The sequence below is a fragment of the Benincasa hispida genome, chromosome 3 (assembly GCF_027475165.1).
Source record: "Benincasa hispida cultivar pf3 chromosome 3, pf3_genome.v1.1, whole genome shotgun sequence".
Lineage (NCBI taxonomy): Eukaryota > Viridiplantae > Streptophyta > Magnoliopsida > Cucurbitales > Cucurbitaceae > Benincasa > Benincasa hispida.
Window position 1 is genome coordinate 28581089 of NC_143480.1, and position 24181 is coordinate 28605269.

At 34.7% G+C, this 24181-nt stretch overlaps 2 protein-coding genes across 4 annotated transcripts; both read left to right on the forward strand.

The window, feature by feature from the left end:
• Window positions 1–3627: 3627 nt before the first annotated feature.
• Window positions 3628–6425, forward strand: NMD3 (nonsense-mediated mRNA decay NMD3 family protein). 3 transcript variants are annotated; one of them, XM_039027981.2, is made up of 3 exons: window positions 3729–3984; window positions 4408–4443; window positions 4551–6425. In XM_039027981.2, exon 3 carries the CDS (start codon window positions 4562–4564, stop codon window positions 6077–6079), a length of 1518 nt encoding a protein of 505 aa, XP_038883909.2. In that variant the 5' UTR covers window positions 3729–3984; window positions 4408–4443; window positions 4551–4561; the 3' UTR covers window positions 6080–6425. The 3 variants fall into 3 exon arrangements, with proteins under 3 accessions (XP_038883908.2, XP_038883907.2, XP_038883909.2); XM_039027980.2 differs by lacking the exon at window positions 4408–4443 and having other exon boundaries at window positions 3628–3984; XM_039027979.2 differs by lacking the exon at window positions 4408–4443 and having other exon boundaries at window positions 3644–3984; window positions 4561–6425.
• Window positions 6426–9262: 2837 nt separating this feature from the next.
• LOC120074751 (spindle assembly abnormal protein (DUF620)) lies at window positions 9263–11041 on the forward strand. Its single transcript, XM_039027983.2, has 3 exons — window positions 9263–9700; window positions 9774–10118; window positions 10386–11041. Exons 1-3 carry the CDS (start codon window positions 9281–9283, stop codon window positions 10881–10883), a joined length of 1263 nt encoding a protein of 420 aa, XP_038883911.1. The 5' UTR covers window positions 9263–9280; the 3' UTR covers window positions 10884–11041.
• Window positions 11042–24181: the final 13140 nt, after the last annotated feature.

The window sequence follows — 24181 nt, forward strand, 5'->3', positions numbered from 1 at the left end:
CTCTTAAATGGTGTCTCCGGGACTTGAATAAAGGGACTCATCCTCTCATTAGCCCAAGAGAGGTTTCTGTTTATTGGTTGGACCTTAAATAGGTTGTTCATTAGAGAAACACTGGTACTTAAGAAGCCAGATGTAACCCAAGGGTAAAACGATAATTGATCCGGTTGGAGTTATGAACACTTATGAAGGATTAACTCGCTGTTATTGGTCTATATCTGTTGACACAAAAATATATATGTAGTGAGAAGAGTGCAGTTGTAGGTCTTTAGTGGAGTGTACCTACAATTAATGAATATTGGTTAACTTGGTTAAAAAGTTTGACTAATTAATCTTGAAGGAACTCTAACTGGAGAGAACCGTGAGCGGAAGCAAAATCGTCCCAAATCCCATTTTTTGTTGAATATAAAGTTTTATGATAAATTAAGAACAAGATATGCATTTACATAAATTATAGCATGCAATAAATAAAGGATAAACTTAGGGTTTTAGAAATCCTTACCTTTGAAAACTACTCTTAAAGAATCCCTCGAACAAGTCACGAACGGATATCCTTCTCCAAAGGAGATACCACCACTTGAGAACTCTCTGTATTCTCTTGGGATAAAGGATTCAAACAAGAGTTGTGGGCTTTGCTTGAATCCTTGGAAGAGGGAAGGGAGATGGAAAGGAGGAGAGGGAATTTTCAGAGATTTTTTCTCTTTTGTATGTTTCTGTCAGAGAGAACCCTTCTCTTAGTGATCCAAAGAGGAATATGAATCCAACAACATCATCTCTCTAACCCCCTCATCACGTACTTGGTTAAGAGAAATTAGGGGGGAGGGAGTTAATTAATTAATATTAATTTAATAAAATAAAATTAATAATAATTATACATATAATAACATCCTTATTATATGTATATAAACTATATGTTATATCCCATATAACACATAATCTATAATTACATATTGTATCAAATACAATATAACCTATAGATGTATTTTCTCTCAACCATACATGACATTTAATATAAATCACATTTATAGTAAATTCACTTATATGAATCTCATTCATATAATTAATATTTGAATCATATTCAAATAATCAATTTTTCTCAATATAAATCATATTCATATTAAATTTAATTACATGAATCTCATTCATATAATTAGTATTTGAATCACATTCAAATTTCTCTCATATTACCTTATATTATAATGTATCGAATACATTATATTATTTATATCTCATATATAATTATTTTAATTATATCATATATAATTAATTCCATCAATCAATTTGAACACTTCAAATTAATCCAAAAATAATATCAATTAAATCCCTGTTGAGCTACAGAGGGGACCTTATGGACCTGTAGATTGAAGCTTCAATAGTACTCGGATAATTAATTAAACTCTTTGATTAAATTATCCAATATCCATTAACTTTCGGTCATTCCACTAAATACCGACAACTATACTATTCACATTACAGATAAATTTCTATGTTTATTGGATATAAACAATCAACAGTGCGATGACCCTTCACAAATTACTCGTAAGTACAATTGGGCCAAAATTATCATTTTTCCTCTGTAGTTACATCCAACTCCTTAAGTACCACTGATCCCTCTAATAAACAATAAGTCATAGTCCAACTATGGCCAAGTCCCTCCTAGGAGAGGGGTACGACCACTATGTTCAAGACCCGGAATTAGCCCTTAAGGGAGCAATTTATCTACTTGCCCCGGAAGGAGTGAATTCCGTCTCGTGTAGCTGTGTTCCCAACTCCTCAGTTAGACGAATCCCCAAAATGGTAGGCTTGTTGAGTTGGCAATCTGGCCACTCTCACCCATACAAATCAAAGGACCCCTTTGTGAGAAGGAGTTCACAACTCACTCAGGATTTAAGTCATGTCACCTATAGTCATCCTAGTGAAATGTAAGTCTATATTTTATATAAAGAGACTAATAATTTCGTGATCTGGTTTTATACAAACTCTTTGTATAGGATACCCCGCTCACATGTCTCCACATGAATGATCAGGATCATATCATTTGTAACACTTTACAATACTTGTAATACCTACAAAGCGGGTCGTATCCGTAGTGTCACAAGGATAAGGTACCCAGCCTTATCCATTTACTATAGACCGTTTAGGTTATTATTTAAATAAGATCCACTTGTATGTCTTTATATACTTGTTTAAATTACATGAAATAACCTCAGATTTTAGTTTATTGGATTGAGTATATGCTTATAAAATAAACACTTATTTTATTAACAACAATATGTTTATACAAAGTTTACAAACTACGAGATTACAAAGAGATTTAGGACACCAATCCCAACAAATCTCATATCGTTGGAGCTTCTGATCTATAGGTCCACCAGGTCCCCTCGTTAGCTTACTACAGGATTATTTGAATTATTCAAATTAACTTGAGGAAACTATATGTTAATGTGATTAATATATAATTAATTATGGATATGATCTATAATTAAATTGGAAAGTAATATTTGAATAAGATTGAAATTAATTAATTCAAGTGAATTAGATTCATAAAGAATTAATTAATAGAGAGTTACTTTTCAATATAAAAAAAACAAAAGACTACTTTTCGATATACTTGCCTCTTTTAGAACTGTCAAGTGAAAATCAATCAAAGATAGAGTTCTATCTTTGTCCATCCCTAATAGACAAATGTAGGCATTTATCTCTGTCTATCACATAGAGTTCTATTTTTGTCTATCAGATAGGCATCTACATTAATCTATATGAGATAAACAAGTAATAATACTATACATCATCAATCATTTATGCACTTTTAGTTGAATAAGATGCTGGTCGTGTTCAAAATTTTAAAAATTTGATGTTCAAACTATATAAGCTATTATAAATCAAGTGAAGATCAATCAAAGATAGATTTCTATATTTCTCTATCCTTGATAGACAAAGATAGACGTCTATTTTTCTCTCTATCAACTCTTTTCGATCAAATCCTCCCTAAGATGAACAACACGTACTAATTTTGAATTTTCGATTAACTGGCTTCCAAAATAGCTTTGCAGTGTTCTATACAGCAACTTGTTGGAATTGTGGAGGAAAAGTTCAATAACTTGATTTATGAAATTGGGGCATACAAGAATAGTTGTTGGGTTTTTTAAATTTTTTAATTTTTTTGTGTGCAGAATAAAGCATTAGAGTAAAGAGAATACTGTGAAATTTGAAGAATAAGGATTGTTCTTCACTTGGCAATGAAATATGCGACATTACAAGACAACAGAAGAAGGAGAAGAAGAACTGTACTTGTGTGATTGATGGAATTGACAAAGAAGAGTGAAAACCTATGAGCTGTATGGTGAAGAACAATGAAATCAATCAATGAAGAAGAAGAAAATGAATTGAGATCGAGGAATGATCGGAATGGAACGAAATTGTTTTGAAATTGAATGAAAATGAAGCTCAAAAGAAGAAGAAGATCGAAAATCACCATAGGAAATCGATGGTAATTTTGAAATTTTTTAAAAAATATCGGTTGATATGATTTTTTGCCATAGTATGTAAATTGTTTGTATATTTTTTCCCCCTATTTTTGACCATTTCTCTAAAACATAGTTTATTTTGACCTGGTGTATACATACACGCAACAAGACGATTTTGAGAAGGAAAAAGAAGGTAGGATTTTGTTTTTCCAGCTGACCGTCATAATAAATGGATGTACATAATTACGATAACACCCTTAAAACCTAAAAACCCAAATCCCCTTTCCTTCCTTTGCCGCCATAGCCCTCGTCTTCGGCATCTCAGGCCAACATCTTTTCTCCATAGCCCTAGTCTCTCTTTTCCTTCTTCCTTCTTCCTTCTTCATATATCGATTTCCATTTTTTTTGTTTTCTTTTTCTTTTTCTCTCTTCGTTTTCTATCTCCCTCTACTGAACCACGCCAGCACGCCGTTCATTGTTCTGCTGCAGCTGCCGCACGACTGCCCACCGCCTTCTTCAGGTTCACATTCAATCTTTTGTAGCCAATCTCTCAGTCAATCGATGTTAATTTGCATGGTTGAATTTTATTATCATTGTTGTTTTCATTTTGTTTTCCCCAATTCAATAAATTTGAAAATAGGAAAGACTGGAATCGGTTCAAATTTAATTTAAAATCATGCCAATCCTACTACTTTTTGTTAGTCGGATGTTGTTGAGTTCGTTTCTGATTAGTTACCTATTTTGGTTTTAGGTTACTGTTAGTTGAAGATTCTTGTTGTGGTTAAATTCTATCAGAATTCTCTGTTTTCCATACCTTGTGATTAATGTTAATATCAGACTTTCACTGTATTTTTTCTGAACCTTCTCATTTTGGAAGGAAAATTTTTCAACACGGCTTACTAAATCATATTGAATTTCATTTTTTTTTATTTGAACCAAACAGTGGAAATCAATCTGATTTCAAATCCTGCCAAACAAGGTATTGGATTTTGGCCTGTATTCATTTTTTCTTAACCTTTCCTACGAATTTATTTACTTTATATTAAGAACGAATTTAACTGGTGTTGGTTTGTTCATCTTTGTTAGGAGTATATAGTATGGCTGCAGAAACAGGATTATTTGCTGTTCAACAGACCATTGGCAGCGTCTTATGTTGCAAATGTGGGATTCCCATGGCACCAAATGCTGCCAATATGTGTGTCAAGTGCTTGTGTTCGGAAGTTGACATAACTGAAGGTTTACAAAAGCAATTGACTATCATGCATTGTCCAGATTGCGAGAGTTACTTGCAGCCACCCCGAACTTGGATTAAAGCGCAATTAGAATCAAAGGAACTATTGACATTCTGTATCAAAAGGTTAAAAAATTTGAATAAAGTTAAACTGGTACATGCCGAATTTGTTTGGACTGAACCCCATTCCAAAAGGATCAAGGTAAAGTTGAAGGTTCAGAAAGAAGTCTTACATGGAGCAATTTTGGAACAGTCCTATGTTGTGGAGTATGTTGTACAGGATCACTTATGTGAGTCTTGCTCAAGGGTTCAGGCCAACCCTGACCAGTGGGTGGCTTCTGTTCAACTCAGGCAGCACGTCCCTCACCGCCGTACATTTTTCTTCTTGGAGCAACTGATACTAAAGCATGGTGCTGCTGCCAGTGCCATAAGGATCAAACAGATGGATCAAGGTATCGACTTTTTCTTTTCCAATAGGAGTCATGGTGTAAAGTTCGTGGAATTTATCGGAAAGGTTGTTCCAATCAGGAGCCGCCACGATAAACAACTTGTTTCTCATGATCCTAAGAGTAATATCCACAACCATAAGCACACTTTCTCTGTTGAAATATCCCCAATATGCCGTGAGGATTTAATATGCTTGCCTCCTAAGGTTGCTGTTAGTTTAGGCAATCTTGGTCCTCTTGTAATTTGCACCAAAGTTACAAATGCTATTGCTTTACTTGATCCATTCACCTTAAGGCACTGCTTCTTAGATGCTGAGCAGTATTGGAGGACATCCTTTAGGTCTCTACTTACTAGCAGGCAACTTGTGGAATATGTTGTATTGGATATAGAGAATGTTTCTACTGAAGTCAATGTTGCTGGTTCCAAGTATATGTTGGCCTATGCTCAAGTAGCTCGCTTATCTGATTTTGGAAGGAATGACACAATATTCTCCATAAAAACCCATCTAGGTCATATTTTGAACCCTGGAGATTATGCTCTTGGTTATGATCTTTATGGAGCCAATAGTAATGATATGGAGCTAGAAAAATACAAGGGTCTTGAGCTTCCAGATGCAATTTTAATCAAGAAGAGTTACGAAGAAAAGCGTCTGAGAAAGCGTGGAAAGCCTCGAGCATGGAAGCTTAAATCTCTTGAAATGGACGTTGATGATAAAGGTAAAGCAGAGGAAGATAAGAGGAACTCCGAGTATGAACAGTTTTTGAGAGATTTGGAGGAGAATCCAGATTTGAGGTTCAACATATCATTGTACCGAAATAGAGAATACCAACCATCTGAAATGACTGATGGGGAAGATGGACCTTCAGTACCACTTGAAGAGTTGCTTGCTGATCTTGATTTAAGTGAAGGTGAGGGAGACAATGACATGGACGAGTAAGTAGTGGCCTTCTCGTTTTTCTTGGTTAGAAATGTGGGGTTGGACATGAAATGGAAAGCCGTGCCTTGTTGAATTATGCTCGTTTTGGTCCATGCAACAAGGAGTTGAAAAGGTGTGTTGTTATTGCTTGCAATTTTATTCCTATAGCATCTGGTTTTTCTTGTTTGTTTACAAGAAGATACAAATTTATTATCAACCATATCAGCCATGTCATTGTTGTTACTTGATATTTTCCCCTCTTCTTTCTTTATAAATGTGGTGATATAAATTAGACTACAATTACCATTCCATTACTGTTGTGATACCGATCTTAGGTTTGAGATTCAGTGAAGTGGTCATTACTCTCCGTCCCGTGGCCTTTCTTTTTCCCATTAATTGTTATTATTATTATCCCTACTTCATAATGTGGGGCGACCCTCTTATCTCAAAGTCGGTAGCACTAGTTTCATGTCAATTAAGGTGTATTGAAGTTGGTTCATGGTGATGTACGCTTAGTTTTGCTATATTTTAAATACACAAATAATTTGAGAAAAGATCTAAGACTTGTTTGGTTCGTAGTAATAAGAGGCGGAAATAGAAAGCGATTTTAAATGAATCTTCCCATTAATATATCTCGAAGTTGTTTTTGCCCTCTCCAAACTAATTCTAAAATTGAGCCTTAAATAGAAAGATTATGGAAAAGTGAAACAATGAAATTAATTTGGTCATGTTATTTATGGTTAGCATTTATCTATTTAATAGTCAACACAAATCATGGATCATTAGGTTTATTCCGTAAGCCTAAACAACTATGTTTGACATACAATTTTGAACACTTTGCATGTGAATAACTCAGTCTCAAACATTATGTATTCCTATTATCAATTAAAATTAACTCCTGAGACTATGTTTAATAACTTAGGATTTTGAAAAGTATGTTTATAAATACTACCACTTATTGGTTTATTTGAGTTGTTATCTTATTTAAGAGTGTTTTTAGAAATTAAGCCAAGTTTTAGAAATAAAAAAAAAACGTACTTTTTTTATTTTAAGAAATTGGCTAAAATTTAAATTCAATAGAAAGATTTAAAATTAAGTAACTAATTATATAATTCAAAATACACTATTCAAAATCAATTTACTAATTAGTGAAACCTGTCTGTTAGCTACTTCTATGCTCTTGTTTTTGCGATCCCAGGTAAGATCGGTTTAGGATCATGGGATCCTTTTCTATTTAAAATGTACTTCTAAGTAATTGCTCTGAGAGTAGAACAATTGACAAGGATTCCTAACGACGAGCCCAATGAACGTATCAATGGACTGACCCCAGCAGACAAAGGGATCAAGGCAATAGCTATGCGTTTAACCATGACATATTTGCTTAGTTGAACATAATTTCATTTCTTTTAGAAAGAAAAAGGAATGGTTAATTACACAAAGAAATCTTTTTTTTTTTTTTTTTCACGAGGTAGAACTTCGAACTCTTATTTATTACTGAATCTACCATAGACCAATTCCCCTTTTATTTGGGATGATTGGTAATGGAGATTCCCTTGTTACTAATTGTGGATTAGTTCTGCCCGACAAGAAGGAATTGGTCTTTACCAGCCTTTGACATATGACCAACAAAACCTGTCCTTAACGGGATGGTACTGACTTTCATATAAGTGCTGCATGGCTGTCGTCAGCTCGTGTCGTGAGATGTTTAAATGAAAAAAGGAAAAAAAAGGCAAAAAAAGTAAGAAGTAACTGGTTGAATTGAATGAAATCAAATTAAATTACATATAAATAGTTCATAGCTAAGACATGCAATATAAAATAACATGATTTAGAACATGTAAAATACTGTTGTATTAAAAATTCATAGACTAAATTTAAAATTTATTAAAAATATGAAAACTAAAATGTGACGATTGAAAATATTGTAATCAAAATGAAAGGAAATGAAAAGCAAGGTGAAGATTAATACTCTCGGCCAGAATGCTATTTTAATTGAAAAAAAAGGAAAAGTACTTTCTCGGTTCTTAGGTTTTGGATTTAGGTTCCATTTGGTCTCTAGATTTCAATATGTTATTCGTTTAGTTTTTGAATTTTGAATTTGATTTCAATTCAATTCTTAAGTTTCAAAACATCACAATTATACTCGAGTTTTGCTTCAATTTCAGTCCTTAGATTTTAAAATTTGCACTTTTAATCTTGATTTTCAATACTCAATTTCATTTGTTGTGTTAATGTATGTTAATCAATTTAAAATATTAAAACAATTAAAAACAAATAAGTTTTTACTAATTTTCAACAATATAAAAACTAAATTTAAATCTCCTGTTAATAATTATTTAAAATTTATTAATAGACATTGACGTCAATGATTGAAAGTGAGTATGTAATGAAAAATCAAGATTAAAAGTGCATAATTCCGAAACCAATGAACCAAACTGAAACTCAAATCTTACATGTAAAATTTAGTGTTATGAAATTTAGGAACTAGATGGAAACCAAACTCAAAATTTAGACAAAATATATAACGTTTTGAAACTTATTTGTAAATGTGTCACGAGTGATTTTAGGGTCAGAGGGTAAAGAAGACATCGCAACGGAAAGAAGGCTACTAGGCCATAAAAGCTACAATAAACAGGCAAACCACCAAGTCAAGAGGAGGAAACGAGCGTAAGGAAAAAGACCAATCGAGCCTTGGCCCTTGGTCCAGTCAGCCTCGGCCTTCCACCAACTAATCCATACCAAGCATAATTTGGGCCAATATAGGCCTCTAGAAGAGGGCCTACATGGCCCAAAGTCGGTTCGGTCCACTCAGCCTTGGCCCACAGAATCAAGCTTTACGCATATTGAAGCCCCGGGGGAAAATTGGATATCCCAAGGTCTAGGGAAAATGATTTGGCCACATAGAGCTTATAAATAAGGGAATAAGGAGTTAGATGAGGTACGCAGTCTCTTCATTAGAAACACCATATTAAAACAAGTATTCTCTAGGTCTATGGAAGCTGTATCCAAAACTTAAGTATCAAAAAGGTAATTCAAAAAGAAAAAAAAAGGGAAAAAATACCTTATTATAAAGTATCATTACTATTATTAAACATTTTGGATAAAATTAACTTAAGACTATTAAATTTAATATATATATATATATATTTAAAAAAAAAGTGTTGATTGAGTTGGTATATAAATAGACAGAATGAAAAGAAAGAAAGATATAAACCAATAAGAATGGTCATACCCACAAGAGAACTAGAAGCAAGGAGAGCCTTTAGCACATCCATCCATCCATATCCATTTCAATTTATTCCTCACATTTCCCCTTTCTTCCCTTTCAGACGGAAAACAAGAAAAATCCAAATGATGAGGCGTCTTTGTCCCAACATCGACCGAGACGACGGCCTCGAGACCATTCTGGAGGTCCCAATCCCCGAAGAAATGTTCACCAGTATGGGCAGCAACGTCACTCTCCGTTGGCAGAACATGTCCACCTGGATGAAAGCTCAAACCTCCGACAAATGGTCTTCTCCTATCATCGCCAATCGCTTCAACGAGCTACGATTTCTCCTCTACCTCGTCGGATCTCCTCTCATTCCTCTTCAAGTCCAATTAGGCCACTCTGTTCATCGCCCTGTCAGAGATTGCTCCATTGTAAGTTTCGACATTTTTGCCCTATTTTAATTCGTCCATCTGAATTTTAATTGGATTCCTTCCTCCATTGCAGGAGGCTTCGACGGCGAAATACATCGTGCAACAGTATATAGCGGCGACGGGAGGACCGGCGGCGTTGAATTCGGTGCAGAGTATGTGTGTGACGGGGCAGGTGAAGATTAAAGCGTCGGATTTTCATTTGTCGGATGAGAGTATCGAGGTGAAGAAGAGTACGGAAGAGATCGGAGGGTTTGTGCTTTGGCAGAAGAATCCGGATCTATGGTGTTTGGAGCTTGTGGTTTCTGGTTGTAAGGTTATTTGTGGTTCTAATGGAAAGCTTTCATGGCGACATTCTTCTAATAATCAACATTCCCCCATTTCTACCGGCCCTCCTAGGCCTTTACGCCGATTTCTTCAGGTAAATCATACATCTCTCTGTTTCTTCCCCCAACCACCCAACGTATCTAAATTACTATGACATATTTATAATTTATTCTCAAAAATGCATTTTCAAGTTTAAGATTACACATCATTAAACATGAAATATGGCAAAAGCAATTTAACATTTTCAAAATTTACGAGAAGAAACAAAAGTTGAAGGAATATAGATTAAAATAAAGATTTAAAAAGAAGATAGAAGAGAATAAACTGGGAAAATTAATGAGATGAGTTGGGGTTGGGGCAGGGTTTGGATCCAAGAGCAACAGCGAACCTATTCATAGACGCAATGTGCATCGGAGAAAAACTAATCAACGACGAAGACTGCTTCATTCTAAAGCTGGAAACAAGCCCCGCAATTCGGGAAGCACAAAGCGGCCCTAATTACGAGATAATCCACCACACAATTTGGGGATACTTCAGCCAACGCTCTGGTCTTCTCATCCAATTCGAGGACTCTAGGCTTCTACGGATGCGAACCAAAAGCGACGAAGATGTCTTCTGGGAGACCAGCACCGAGTCCTTTATGGACACCTACCGCTACGTTGATGGCGTCAACATTGCCCACAGTGGCAAGACCAACGTCACCGTCTTCAGATATGGCGAACAATCCGCTAACCACAAGAGGGAGATGGAGGAGACTTGGAAGATCGAAGAGGTCGATTTCAATGTCTGGGGCTTGACCATGGAGAGCTTTCTTCCGCCTCCTGGCGCCGCCGTCTTGCAATTGCAAGACGCTTCTTAATCGCTCGGGATTGCGATTTCCATTGCCATGGCGATTGCTTCCTCTGTATATACACAAATTTATGTCAATTTTGATTTTGCTTTCTGAGGACATTTTCTTTTTTCGTTATAGTTAATATCATTCTTTTGGGGATATTCCAATCCCCTCTATTGATCAAACTTGTTTAAATTTCATATACAACACTTTTTTTTTTCTTCTTTTGACCGTAGGGCTAACATATAAATATGTGTTTGGTAGATGAAGGAATTCGATATTATATATTTATAAATCATAAAACTGGTTAATTAACAAAACATTGTTATTAATTTATTTATGAATATAATTTATATTAAAAAAAATGTATACTATCATTATTTATATTACATTACATAATACATATTATATTTATGTAAAAATAAATTGAGTTTATAACATCACTAATGGTTTTTTATCTTTATTTAATATAATGTTACACTTTGAAAATTAAAACTCGATATAATGAAAACATAAAAATATTTGTTTTCAGAATTTGCACTATTTGAATCATAGAATCCAAAAATAATTTTTAAATCAGAATTTGAATTCTCTACCAAACAAAACCCTTAATTTTTAATGCTACATTTTGAAAGCTGTGATGGTTTAAAAAATGGTTTGGATGGAACTAAATTAAGAAGCAAAAAATAAATTTAAGATATTTTCTAAAATTAATTAGGAAAAAAAAAATTAGCTTGGAGGGTATACATCAAATATTAGCTTGAATTTGTTTGTTGGCACTTCAAGTCTAGGGGTAGCGTGCCCTCGTAGGGTTCAGGGGCAACGACTCCGGAACCTATTCTGAATTCGTATTTGGAATATTTATTTATTTGTAGTTATGACCATAAGGTTTAGCGTAGTGCGCTATATAAATTTAATAATACTGTTCTCTTTCTATCTCATGGATGTAGTTAATACACCGTTAGTAGACTACGTATAATTGTATGTTGATTCTTCTTACATTTTTTGTATTCTTTAATGGTCGATTGCATAACATTCTTTGACTTGAAAGTTAAGTTGATTGTCTTGCTGAAACGAAATGGCTAAGGGTTGCATAATTTCTTGTTGTGAGTTCTTGTGGACATTCTTCCATCCAAATGTGGAGCTGCAAATTGTTTTTTTTTTTTTTTTTTTTCCTAGGGAGGGTGGCCAAAGTATTTGCCTAATTTCGCTTATAGTCGGTTAAATTTTATTTTGAACAATGCTATGGGTAAAACATGTCTCAAGTTTATTTACATTTGTCTAATAAATTTGTCATATGGACATGTTGTGGACAGTATCAATGAAAAAGACTATATATAAATTCAATGTGTGATTAATGTTTAAATATATGACAATCGACAATCATCTTTTAGGCTAAAATGAGCTATGCACAATGGTCATTCACACACAATACTTTCCTTGAGTTAAAGGTTAGATCTCCAACTTTTGCAATTGTTGGGTTGAAAACAAATTTGGTAATCATTTTTTAGACATCTCTATTTATGAGATGTACAAATTTAGGTTATCTAACACACGACCAAACTTGTCGTACAGGATGTTACAATATTTCCAGAAACATCATAAATAAATGCAAAAAAACTAAAACCAGAATAGAATATAAAGTTTAGTAACCCAGTTCGGTGCAATACCATCTACATCTGAGAGGTAGTGTATTCATAGAAAGATATATTCACCAATATAAAGTCAAACAATTACAACGATGCACTTATCTGTAAATAAATGGCAATTACAGTGACACTCGAATAGCTCAACTTAGAGAATGATCACGTAGGCTTCCCCCTAAGTGTGAGACTCCCCCTCAATGAAACTTAGGCTCCCCCTAAGTGTGAGATCCCCTCAACTTCAACATACTTAGGCTCCTTTTAAGTGTGAGATTCCTTATCTACTAGTATCTTTCCACCTTCTTGTGAATATCTCTTCACGTTATGAACTTAGGCTCCCTTTAAACTAGAGAATCTCTTCTCAATAGATGATGTTTTAGGCTCTCCCTGAGACCAACCGATCTTCTCACGAAACACGCTTCAACAACGAACAATAACATAACTTCAAGATCAACAAAGATTATGAATCCAAGTTCAACTACCACAAAAACAAAACTCGTTTTGAACGAATCAATAAGATCTAGAGACACTCAAGATCAACAATAGCAAAAGCTTCACAATCTCATTGATTGACACACTTGTGTTTTTCGGCACAAACATAAGAAAATGACTTGAATATTTTTCAAAACGGCCAACCCTAATCATCACATATATTTGGGTAGGGTTGAGAATATATTCAAGGAAAGAATGAATCAACTTTGTAAGGAAAAATACAACAAGTCACAAAATATGGAAAATCCTGCTGACAGATAAGGAAGAAATATTCTGCATAACTTTCTATCTGTCAGGTAACAATGTCATAGACGATGTCACGACATGTATGATATGCTGAAAAGGACAAGAAAACGTACCAACAAATATGCATTACACATATCAACATCTAAGGAACCAATCTCAAGGAAGAATTAGCACGACATGGAATATGTTACATGAACATGTTGTTCAAGTTTTGTCTGTAATAATTAAGCTAATCATACTCCAATAACAAACACCCTAACAATCTCTCCCTTTGACTATTTTTTAAGGTAAAACAAATCATACAATAAAGCAGTCAATAGAAACCAAACAAGATCAGATCAACTACAATCAAACTAGACTAGATAAAGAACTATAGTATTAGGATGCCGAACCAAACTCGTTCTCCTATTTTTTTTTACTTGCAAAAAAGCCAACGTTAACAACAGATTCTCTCCCTTGGGTAAGTAAGGAAGAAACCAACAATCAATCTAAACAATCAGTATGCCCGAAATCCTCTTTCCCCTTAGCAAGAATATAAGTTGAGTCATTAAAGTATGTATCAGCTGACAAAAGCCTAGAGCCTTGATCAGCATTTGACCCTAACATATATAACTCATTTGCACAATTAATTGACATCCTCAATAAATCAGTACTGTGTCGAATGAAAACACTCAAGGCTTGTGATTGAAAGATACGAACATGCATGATGAATGCTTCAACATAAGGATAAATATGAGGAGCTCCATCTGAGACATCAATATCATCAGAAAGAAAAATACCCATACCTACAAGCAGTAGAATGTTGTGGACAATGTCGACAATGTTAAACATATGAAATTGCTAAAGTAATTTGACATTGACATATTTAACACCACGATCGATCACAACTAGTTGTCCATTCTTAAACCAAAATTTATGAACCCCATCGGTGCAATAATTGTTGGGTTTTATGCTCTAAAACTCGTAGACTATAAATATTATTAATTAACCATCATCAATAAAGAGTTATAGATGTTAATTCAATAGATGTTATTGTTTGTGTTGTTGGTCTATTTTTGTCTTAATAACCCTTAATCCAATAAACTAACATCCAAGGCTACTGTATCAGTCTTGAACTGTATGTGGAAACATACATGGATCAATGTTCAAGATACAACCTGAAGGGTCTATAGTATAGGGATAAGGTTGGGTACCTTATCCTGGTAACACTATGGATACGACCCACTTTGTATTTGATACAAATGCAATGACGTTCGTGTAGTTTGAAGGAAATCGAATACGAGGATTTCCATGAGCAGCGGAAGGATCTTTCTAAATTTTAATCGTATATGAACTTTACAATTACAATCACAAACGAAAATATACGGTTATGCATAAAATAGAAATTAAAACATGCTTTACTACAGATCAAGGGAAGAATCAACAAACCTTTGTAGAATCATCTTCAAGTTCCTTGATCACGAACGCTCGATCACAGCAACACAGCAACACACGAACGTTCGTCCAACACGACCGTTACACTGCACGAACACCGCACACTCAAACTAAGCGATCATCAAGGTCATGAACACCCCAAACATCGCGAACGGCCTCCACAGAACCTCGACTGTGTTAAGTTGAGTATGACACCACAAAGAAGGTTACCTTGGTATTCTCGGTGTGAAAATCCAGAGGGTGGGCTCTGAGTGGACTTAGTTTGAGGCAGAAAACCGGAGGAATCATAATCGTGTAAACGATTGAGCAAGTGGGATATGGAACAACCTATCGTATAGGTCGATGTCCTATTATTTAGGAAAAGCTATGCGATCGTCTAGCAAAAGCTATGCGATTGTTTAGCTCATCGTCTAGCTGAGTGTCTATCGTGTAAGAACATTCCACGATCGCTTAGCTAACTCCAAGCTGTCGCTTAGTAAATCTGATTTACTTGACAACTTCTCCGTGAGAATTTTCTGAGATTGGAAATCTCAAATCAACAATTTTGCAAATCTTATTTCTTTTCTAAAATTAGGAAAACATTTTTCCTTTTATCTCACAGTTACCATGAAACCACCAATAACCTTCCACTTAATTGGTTATTAGAGAAAAAGAGATAATTATCCAATAATTAATATTATTATAAATATAAATGATATCTAACTTACCATAATATATTAATAACCTATAGTTTTGATATTTCATCTCATGAAATATATAAACCATAGCTATTTTTCTATTCCAGGGCACTTAATGTAAATCTCATTTACATTAATCTTCTACTTGATGTATCTCTTACACCATACTAATCATATTATATATGGTCGAACTACCTCTTGTCAATTTGGACATTTCAAATCAACACCAAAAACTGATCCTCAGCTTGAACCATCGAGCTACCAAGGGGACCTTATGGACCTGTAGCTTGAAGCTCCAACGATATGTGAATAACTGACTAAACTCTTTAGTCACGGGATCTACCATCCGTTAACTTCCAGGCACTCTACTAAAGATCGACAACTGAACTCTCCTTACCGCAGATATATTATGTGTCCATCTTAACCAATCAACAGTGCGACAACCCTTCACAGATCGCTCGTAAGTACAACTCGGCTAATAACCACGATGCCCCTAAAGTTAATATTGGGTTTTATGTCCTAAAACTCGTGGTATGTAAACAATGCAACTTATTCTGAAAATTCAATAAAGGTGTTATTGAATAGATGTATTGCTTATGAAAAATCCAATAAACTTGAAAGTCCTTTGACTATTGGATGAGTACTTGAACTTTATGTGGAGACATAAAGGTGGACCAGGTTCGAGTAAATAGTCAAAATGATCTATAGTATATGAATAGGGTTGGATACCTTATTCTGGTAACACTATTAGATGCGGCCTGCTCTGTAGTTATTACAAAGAGTTGTAAAGTGCTACAAACGAAATGATCCTAATTCGTTCATATTGAGACATGAGGAGTGAGAGTGTCCTTGTGCAAAAGGGTTTGTATAAGATCAGACCACGAAATCAGTCACTCTTACTTTATAACGCTGTTTACTGTTTAAAACCGACTATTTCAAAGCGATGACCTAGGTAACTTGACCTTAATCCTGAGCTAATTATGAACTCCTATTTATTTGGAATTATCCTTAGATTTGAATAGGTGAGGGTTGGCTCAACAGCGCCGACTCAATAAACCTCCCATTTCAGGGGTAAGACTGGATAGATAGCTGGGGACTAGGGTAAAAGACGAAATTCACTCCTATCCGCTTTTAGGGATAGTAGAGAGGTTGTTCCCTTAAGTGCTGATTCTGGGACTTGGACAAGGGATCTCGCCCTCTCATTGGCCTGAGAGGGACTTGGTTTTGTTGATTGGATCCCAAAACAATTGTTCATTAGGGGATCAGTGGAGACTTAAGGAACAAGAGGTAATTTAAAACAGAGATTCGACCCATCCGCTATTATGAACAACCCATGAAGGGTTGACTTACTAATCATGATTATATTAAGTGGACATAATATATCTACAGTGAGGGGAGTTCAACTATAGGCTTTAGTGGAGTGACCCATTAGTTAACGAATGAGGGTTAGATCGGTCTAATGAGTTTAGCCAATTAATCTCGGATCGTTGGAGCCCATGATCTAGAGGTTCAGGAGGTCCCCCTACTAACTTGGAAATGGATTAGCTCTAGAGTAGCGTAATAAGTTAATTTGAAGCGTTCAAATTAGAATCAAACGGAATTGGAGAATATATATATTTAAATATGATTTAAATAAATGAAGAGGAATTTGTGTAAAAATTAATTTAATATTGGATATTAAATTAATTAGAATTATTTAAATTATTTAAATAATTATTTATTAATTTTAGTAAAACAATTAATTTATGAAATTAATTTGTAAAATTAATAAATTTTGATTTTAGAAATAAGATATGATTTTAAAATCAATTTTGGATTTTGGAAATAGAAAAACACAAAAAGGAAAAATAGGATTTTTCCATCTCCATCTTCAACTAGCTCACAAAGAACCCACCATCTTCAAACTTCAATTACTCCAAGCATGAGCTGCATCCCATGCAGCAAATCACTTTGCATGATAGTCTGCAACATATTAAAGAGATTGGAGTGAAGTTGAAGTGATGCAACCGAAAGAATTTTAGTTGAAAATTCTTGAAGAAGAAGGTGTTCTTCATTTGGGTTGTTACAGTGAGCATTCTCCAAATTCCCTTTGATTCTAGCTTATTTTGAGTCACAACTCAATCTAGAGCACCAAGAGAATAGTAGGGAAGATCTTATGATGGTCTGCACAAAGATTTGGAGGATTAGCAGCTCGAAATCGAGATTTCAATAGTTCTTCAAAGGTATGTCTTGAAACCCATTAAATTCTTTTTAATCATATTTTCTTTTCTGCCAAATTAATCAATTAGAGTGCTTATCGATCCTCTTCGCTTCTATTGCGTGCTGATACCTCTCCAACAGTTACATCTAACTCCTTAAGTACCACTGAATCCTCTAATGAACATAAGTCATAGTCCTACTATGACTGAGTCCTTTCTTCCAAGAGAAGCTGTAGCCACTATGTTCAAGCCCCAGAATCAACCCTTAAGGGAGCAATCTATCTACTTACCCCTACTTCGGGGAAGGAGTAAATTCCATCTTGTGTATTGAGTTCCCAGCTCCCAAATCAGATAAGTCCCCAAAAAGGTAGGCATGTTAAGTTGGTAATCTGGCCACTCTCAGCCATACTAATCAAAGGACCGCCCTCAAAGGTAGAGTTCTCAAAACACTCAGGATTGAGGTCGTGACACCTATGGTCATTTAGGTGAGTTGTTAGTCTCTAGTATCAATGACGTTATATACAGAGTCTAGTCATCTCGTGGTCCGGTCTTATACAAACTCTTTGTATAGGACAACCCCGCTCGCATGACTTCACATGAACGGTCAGGATCTACCATCTGTAGTAGTTTACAACACTTGCAAACCTCTACAAAGTGGGCCGTATCCATAGTGTCACTAGGATTAGGTATCCCACCTTAATCCTTATACTACAGACCTATCTAGGTTATCACTTAAGGCATGATCCACTTGTATATCTCATATACGTGCTTAAGTTTACATAAGATAACCATCGAGCTTTGTTTATTGGATATGGGTAAATGCTAGAATAAAATAACATTTATTTTTCATAAAACAATGTGTATAATTACAAACAACGAGACTCCGGGAGAATTAGAACACCAATCCTAACATAGTTGACATACGAGTAGACGTATCCTATGCAATGAGTTTGCATAAGATCGGACTATGAAATAATAACCACTAGATGTAACATCGTTAATTAGTTAGATTCCTATTTTAATAGGATGACCTAGGCAACTTAGTCATAATCCTAAGAATATTATGAACTCATGTTCACGAGGGATTGTCCTTTGATTTGTATGAGTGAGGGTGGCTAGTTCGCCGACCCAATATGCCTACCATTTTGGGGACAAAACCAAGTGGGGAGCTAGGAACATAATAATAAAAGATGAAATTCATTTTTTCCCATCTTAAGGGTAAATAGATGAGTGTTCCCTTAAGTGGTGTCTTCGAGACTTGAACAAAGGGCCTTACCATCTCATTGACCGAAGAGGGATTTCTATTTATTGGTTGGACCATAAACATGTTATTCATTAGAGGAGCACTAGTACTTAAGAAGTCAGACGTAACCCAAGAGTAAAACAATAATTTGACCTAGTTGGAGTTACGAACACTCGTGAAGGACTAAGTGCTGTTATTGGTCTATATCTATGGACACAAAAATATATCTGTAGTGAAAAGAGTGTAGGTGCGGGTCTTTAATATTGATTAACTTGATTAATGAGTTTAGCCAATTAATCTCATACTGTTGGGGCTTCTGATCTGAGGAAACCTGCTATTAATGGTTAACGAGGTCCTCTTGTTAGCTCATTAGAGGATATTTAAGAGGGATTGAATTGTTCAAATTAATTTGAAGGAACCATATATTAATGTGATTAATATATAATTGATTATGGATATGATCTATGATTCAAATTAAATTAGAAAGTAATATTTGAATAAGATTCAATTAATTAATTCAAGAGATTAGGTTCACAAAGAATTAATTAATAGAGAGGTATTGCACATATACATACAATGTTTATGATAATTAAATATATATACACACTAAATTGGATTTAATGTATAAATAGTTATTTAATTAATGTGTAAATTAAATTAAATAAGTATTATTTAATTGTGCTAATTAATTAAATAAGTGTTATTTAATTAATTAATTGTGGAAAAGAGAAATAGGAAAAGAATTAGGAAAACAACTTGGCTCTTCTCTATATAAAGACCTCACTATGACCCATTTGAGACACACTGACAATACACAACACACAAGTGTTATTGTGCAAAATTCTCCCTAAGCCACAAAGATAATCCTCTCTACTCTCCAAAACCCTTTTCTCCTCGCTCTCCCAATAGTTGGATACCATCTATCCCTCTATTGGAATCCTAGAGAATAACGAGGATACTCTCATGGTAGTATTCGAGATTGTTCAAGAAGTTGTTTGTGATCAAGATCGTTAGAGGAGCCGTTCATTGGAACTTAAAGAGGATTGTTCGTGAAGCTTGAGAATCTACAAAGGTAAGAATGGTTATAATTTTTTTTTCCTAAAGCATGATATATTACATGTTTATATTTTATTTTAGTATACTGTATTTGTTTATGTAAAAATTGAATTGCAGGATGCAAGACATTCACAATGTTTCTACTGTGAGATTCGATCCCTTCAATTGGCATCAGAGCCAATATCTTGCATCCATGTTCTTCGTATTTTTCGAGAAAAATTAGTTTTGAGGTGGGTTTAATATTCTGCATTTGGAATGTTTGAATGTTGGTTTACAAGATTGGATGTTTTTTTATTTTGGCACATAGATTACTTTTAATTTGATTAAATTGTAAGGACTCGTTGTATTTTTTGGACAATTTAGTTCTTGCTTCGAGTTTGTAAGTTCGCGTCGATTGAAAGAGAAATGGTTGCTGAAGAGATCGGGAAGAAATAGAAGTGTTCGGGGCGAGTTCAGAGCCAAAAACAATGTGAACAACAACATTCTGCCATTCAATGTCGCAACGTTGCTATCATAGTGTTGCAAGGTTGAAAGGTAGACACAACGCAAAGCAGTCGTAGCGTTGCTCCGAGTTTTGACGGAGTGCTGGCAGCGCGTGTGAGGATGGTTCAGCTACATTTGTTTTGACCTAATTCCCTTTGTATTATTTAATTAACATTAATTAATTAAATTAATATAATAGTTATATTAATTTAATTAGTTAATTTTGTATTAGGCAGTCAAAATCGGTCCAATTTTTGCTGTTTAAATTAATTTAATTATGCAATGAATGGATGTTTAGATTAATTTTTGAATTCATATTACATATTATATGTCATATAGATTAAAAAAATACCCACCTTAGGATAAACATGTACATGCATCATAAATAAATAATAAAGGCTTATATTTTATAGATGCATGATAAAATTAGCATGCTCATGCATCATGATATAAGTGTTATGTTAGTGATGTATGATTAACCTAAGCATGTTCATGCATCATACTATATATTAAAATTGTTATAATAAATAGTGGAATGATGTATGTGAATGCTTATTTTATTGGAGTATATCAGCATGCAGTGGAACCAACAAGGATCAATAAGCATTCTAATGGGATTATCCGCTAAGAATTATGGTAGAGCAGTTTTTTCGATTCATCCCTGGAGTTGAATACCTCATTCAAGAATTAATTTTGGCTATAAATAAAGCATATTCATACAATAATAAGAGGATTTCAAGTAATACCATTGTAGAACTTCTTGAATCTCGAATTCAGCTGCAAATCTTCTCTAAATCTTGTTGTGAACCACCTCAAGGTCTTCCCTATTATTCTCTTGGAGCTTTAGATTGAGTTGTGGGATTCAAAATAAGCTTGAATGAAAGAAAATCGGAGAAGAAGCTCACTGATGCAACTTGAAGAACACTTCTTCAACCTTACAAGTTTTCAACAAAATTTCAGCAAGTTCATCAGTTATTGCATGCCTGATATCCACTTTCATCTTCTCTATTTATTGCAGGACATTCATACATAGAAGAAGGCTGCATGAGGTACAACTCATGCTTGGAAGATTGAAGCAAAATCAAGTGGACTTTGAGTGAGCTACTTGGTAAATGTAGTGGAGAAATCCCATTTCCAAATTTGTGTTTTCCAATTTTCTAATTTATAAATTGATTTTCAAATTGAAAATTTTTATTAATTTTACAGTATTAATTTCATAAATTAATTTTCTAATAAAACTAATAATAAATAAATAAATAAATAATCTAATATCAAATATTAAATTAATTTTACACAAATTCCACCTTCATGGATTTAATATTTAAATCATATTTAAATATTAATTAAATTCTTCAATTCCATTTAATTCTAAAATTAAACGCATAATTATATCACATATAATTACTAATTCTTTTAATTCTAATTTGAACGTTTCAAATTAATTTATCACACTACTCTAAAGCTAATCTATTTACGAGCTAGTAGGGGGAACTTGTGAACCTATAGATCATGGGCTCCAACGATCCGAGATTAATTGACTAAACTCTTTACACCGAATTAACGCCCATTCGTTAACTAATGTGTCACTCCACTAAATCCCATAGTTGCACTCCCCTCACTGTAGATATATTATGTCCACTCGATATAACCATTATTAGTAAGTTAACCCTTCACAGGTTGTTCGTATTAACGGATGGGTCAAATATCTGTTTTACACCCGAGATTACCTCTTGTTCCTTAAGTCCTACTAATCCTCTAATGAATAATTCGTTTGAGATCCGATTAATAAACTGAGTCCTTCTCGGGCCAATGAGAGGGTGAGGCCCCTTGTTCAAGACCCGAAGTCAGCGCTTAAGGAAACAACCTCTCTAATATCCCTGAAAGTGGGTAGGAATGAATTTCATCTTGCACCCTATGTCCCCAGCTATCTACCCGACCTTACCCCTAAAATGGAGGTTTATTGAGCCAATGCTGTTGAGGCAACCCTCATCTATGCAAATCTAAGGATAATCCCAAATAAACAGAAGTTCAAAGTTAGCTCAGGATTAAGGTCAAGTTACCTAGGTCATCGTTTTAAAATAGTCAGTCTTAAACAATAAACAACGTTATAAAGTAAGAGTGACTAATTTCGTGGTCCGATCTTGCACAAAACCCATTGCACAGGACGTCTCCACTCCTCATGTCCTAACATGTACAAATTAGGATCACATCGTCTGTAGCACTTTATAACTCTTTGTAACAAATATAGAGTGGACCGCATCCAATAGTGTTACCAGAATAAGGCACCCAACCTCATTCATATACTATAGATCATTTTGACTATTTACTCGAACCTGATCCACTTTTATATCTCCACATAAAGTTCAAGTACTTATATAATAGTCATGGGTCTTTTAGTTATTGGATTTCTAAAATGAAATAAGCAATACATATTTTCAATAACAATTTATTGATTTTTTAAATTAAGTTTTATTGTTTACAAACTATGAGTTTTAGGACATAAAACCAACAAACTCCCACTTGGACTAAAACTCCAGTGGTAACTTACATATCCGAATATATAAAATTGAGTTTCTGAGTTTTATAAAGAAATACAATAAACTAGGACATTGATAACGGGCAGAAATGCATGTTATTACAGTGCTAAGCTATTAAACAATGAAGATTTGTGTTGATAAAATATGTTAGATTGCGTTCAAAAAGCATTAAGTTCATAACATTGCGGTCGCATACGTTCATCGCATAGAAATAGTTAATTTTTGTATTTTTATGCAAAATATGCGTTGATGCAAGGCGAAAAGCGCGATCACAAGAAATCAACGGTCGAGCGCAGCATTACCACAAGGCTTTATGGTGATTTGTGCTCGCAAACATCTGCTCAAGAAGGATTGCCGCATAGAGCCGGCGCAACTTTGTGGGCGCATCTGGGTGAAAGGCATAATTAATCACGATGGGACAGAAAGCTGATGACGGTCGAATCCGAATTAAGTTGACAAGCCGCTAACGATAACAAGTACACTCAGCTTTTTGGTGATAAATATTCGGCGCATCAGTCAGAGAATTAAAGTCATCCCATCTGTGCAATCATAAGAGAGAAGCTACCTTTCAGCCCAAGACTCTATAAATACCAAAGGCATCCTTCAGAAAAGGAGTTCAGCGAGTTCAGCTAGTTGAGCAAGTTCGGGGAGTTAGAGAATTTTGCCATAGTTAGAGTAGCTTTATTCTTAGATTTCCTTTTATTTTAAGGCGAAAGCGAGAGAAGGAAGTTGTGCCGATAGATCGTTCCGGTGAGCTCGGGAGAGTGCCAGAAGCATCAAGATTAGAGAGAGGGCCAGCTCCTGCGGAAGCAGGAATATCTTTTGAACCGAATAGAGTTGCCAGTGTAAAAGCCTTAGGCAGCAAGGGATCACTACCAGGCTCTCTATCTTTATCTTCCATTGTTATTTTGTATTCAAACTCATTTATAGAAATGGAATTTACTTCTCTATATCTGTTCACTCTCTGTTTATTATGCATGAGTAGTTAAATCTGTTGAATGGGTTGAGAAGCACTTAGCTAGCATAACTGGGGATCTTTATTCTATGCGATTATCTTGTATTATATATGCTTCATTCGTCCATTAGAGATACTCGAGAGGGTAGTCTAAGGACAGGATCTAGGCTTGAAAAAGTCAGGTTAGAATCTAGGCTCGGGAGAGTCAGATTAGAACGCATAATAAAGAGATAGAAGCTTAGGAATAAGCACTGTTTGCTATTAACGCATCGCATGCACCCTAAAGATAGGATATGATTGTGTGCTATCATCTTGTCTTTGTGTGCATATTGCATCATCGCATAGGAAAAGAGTAGAGACT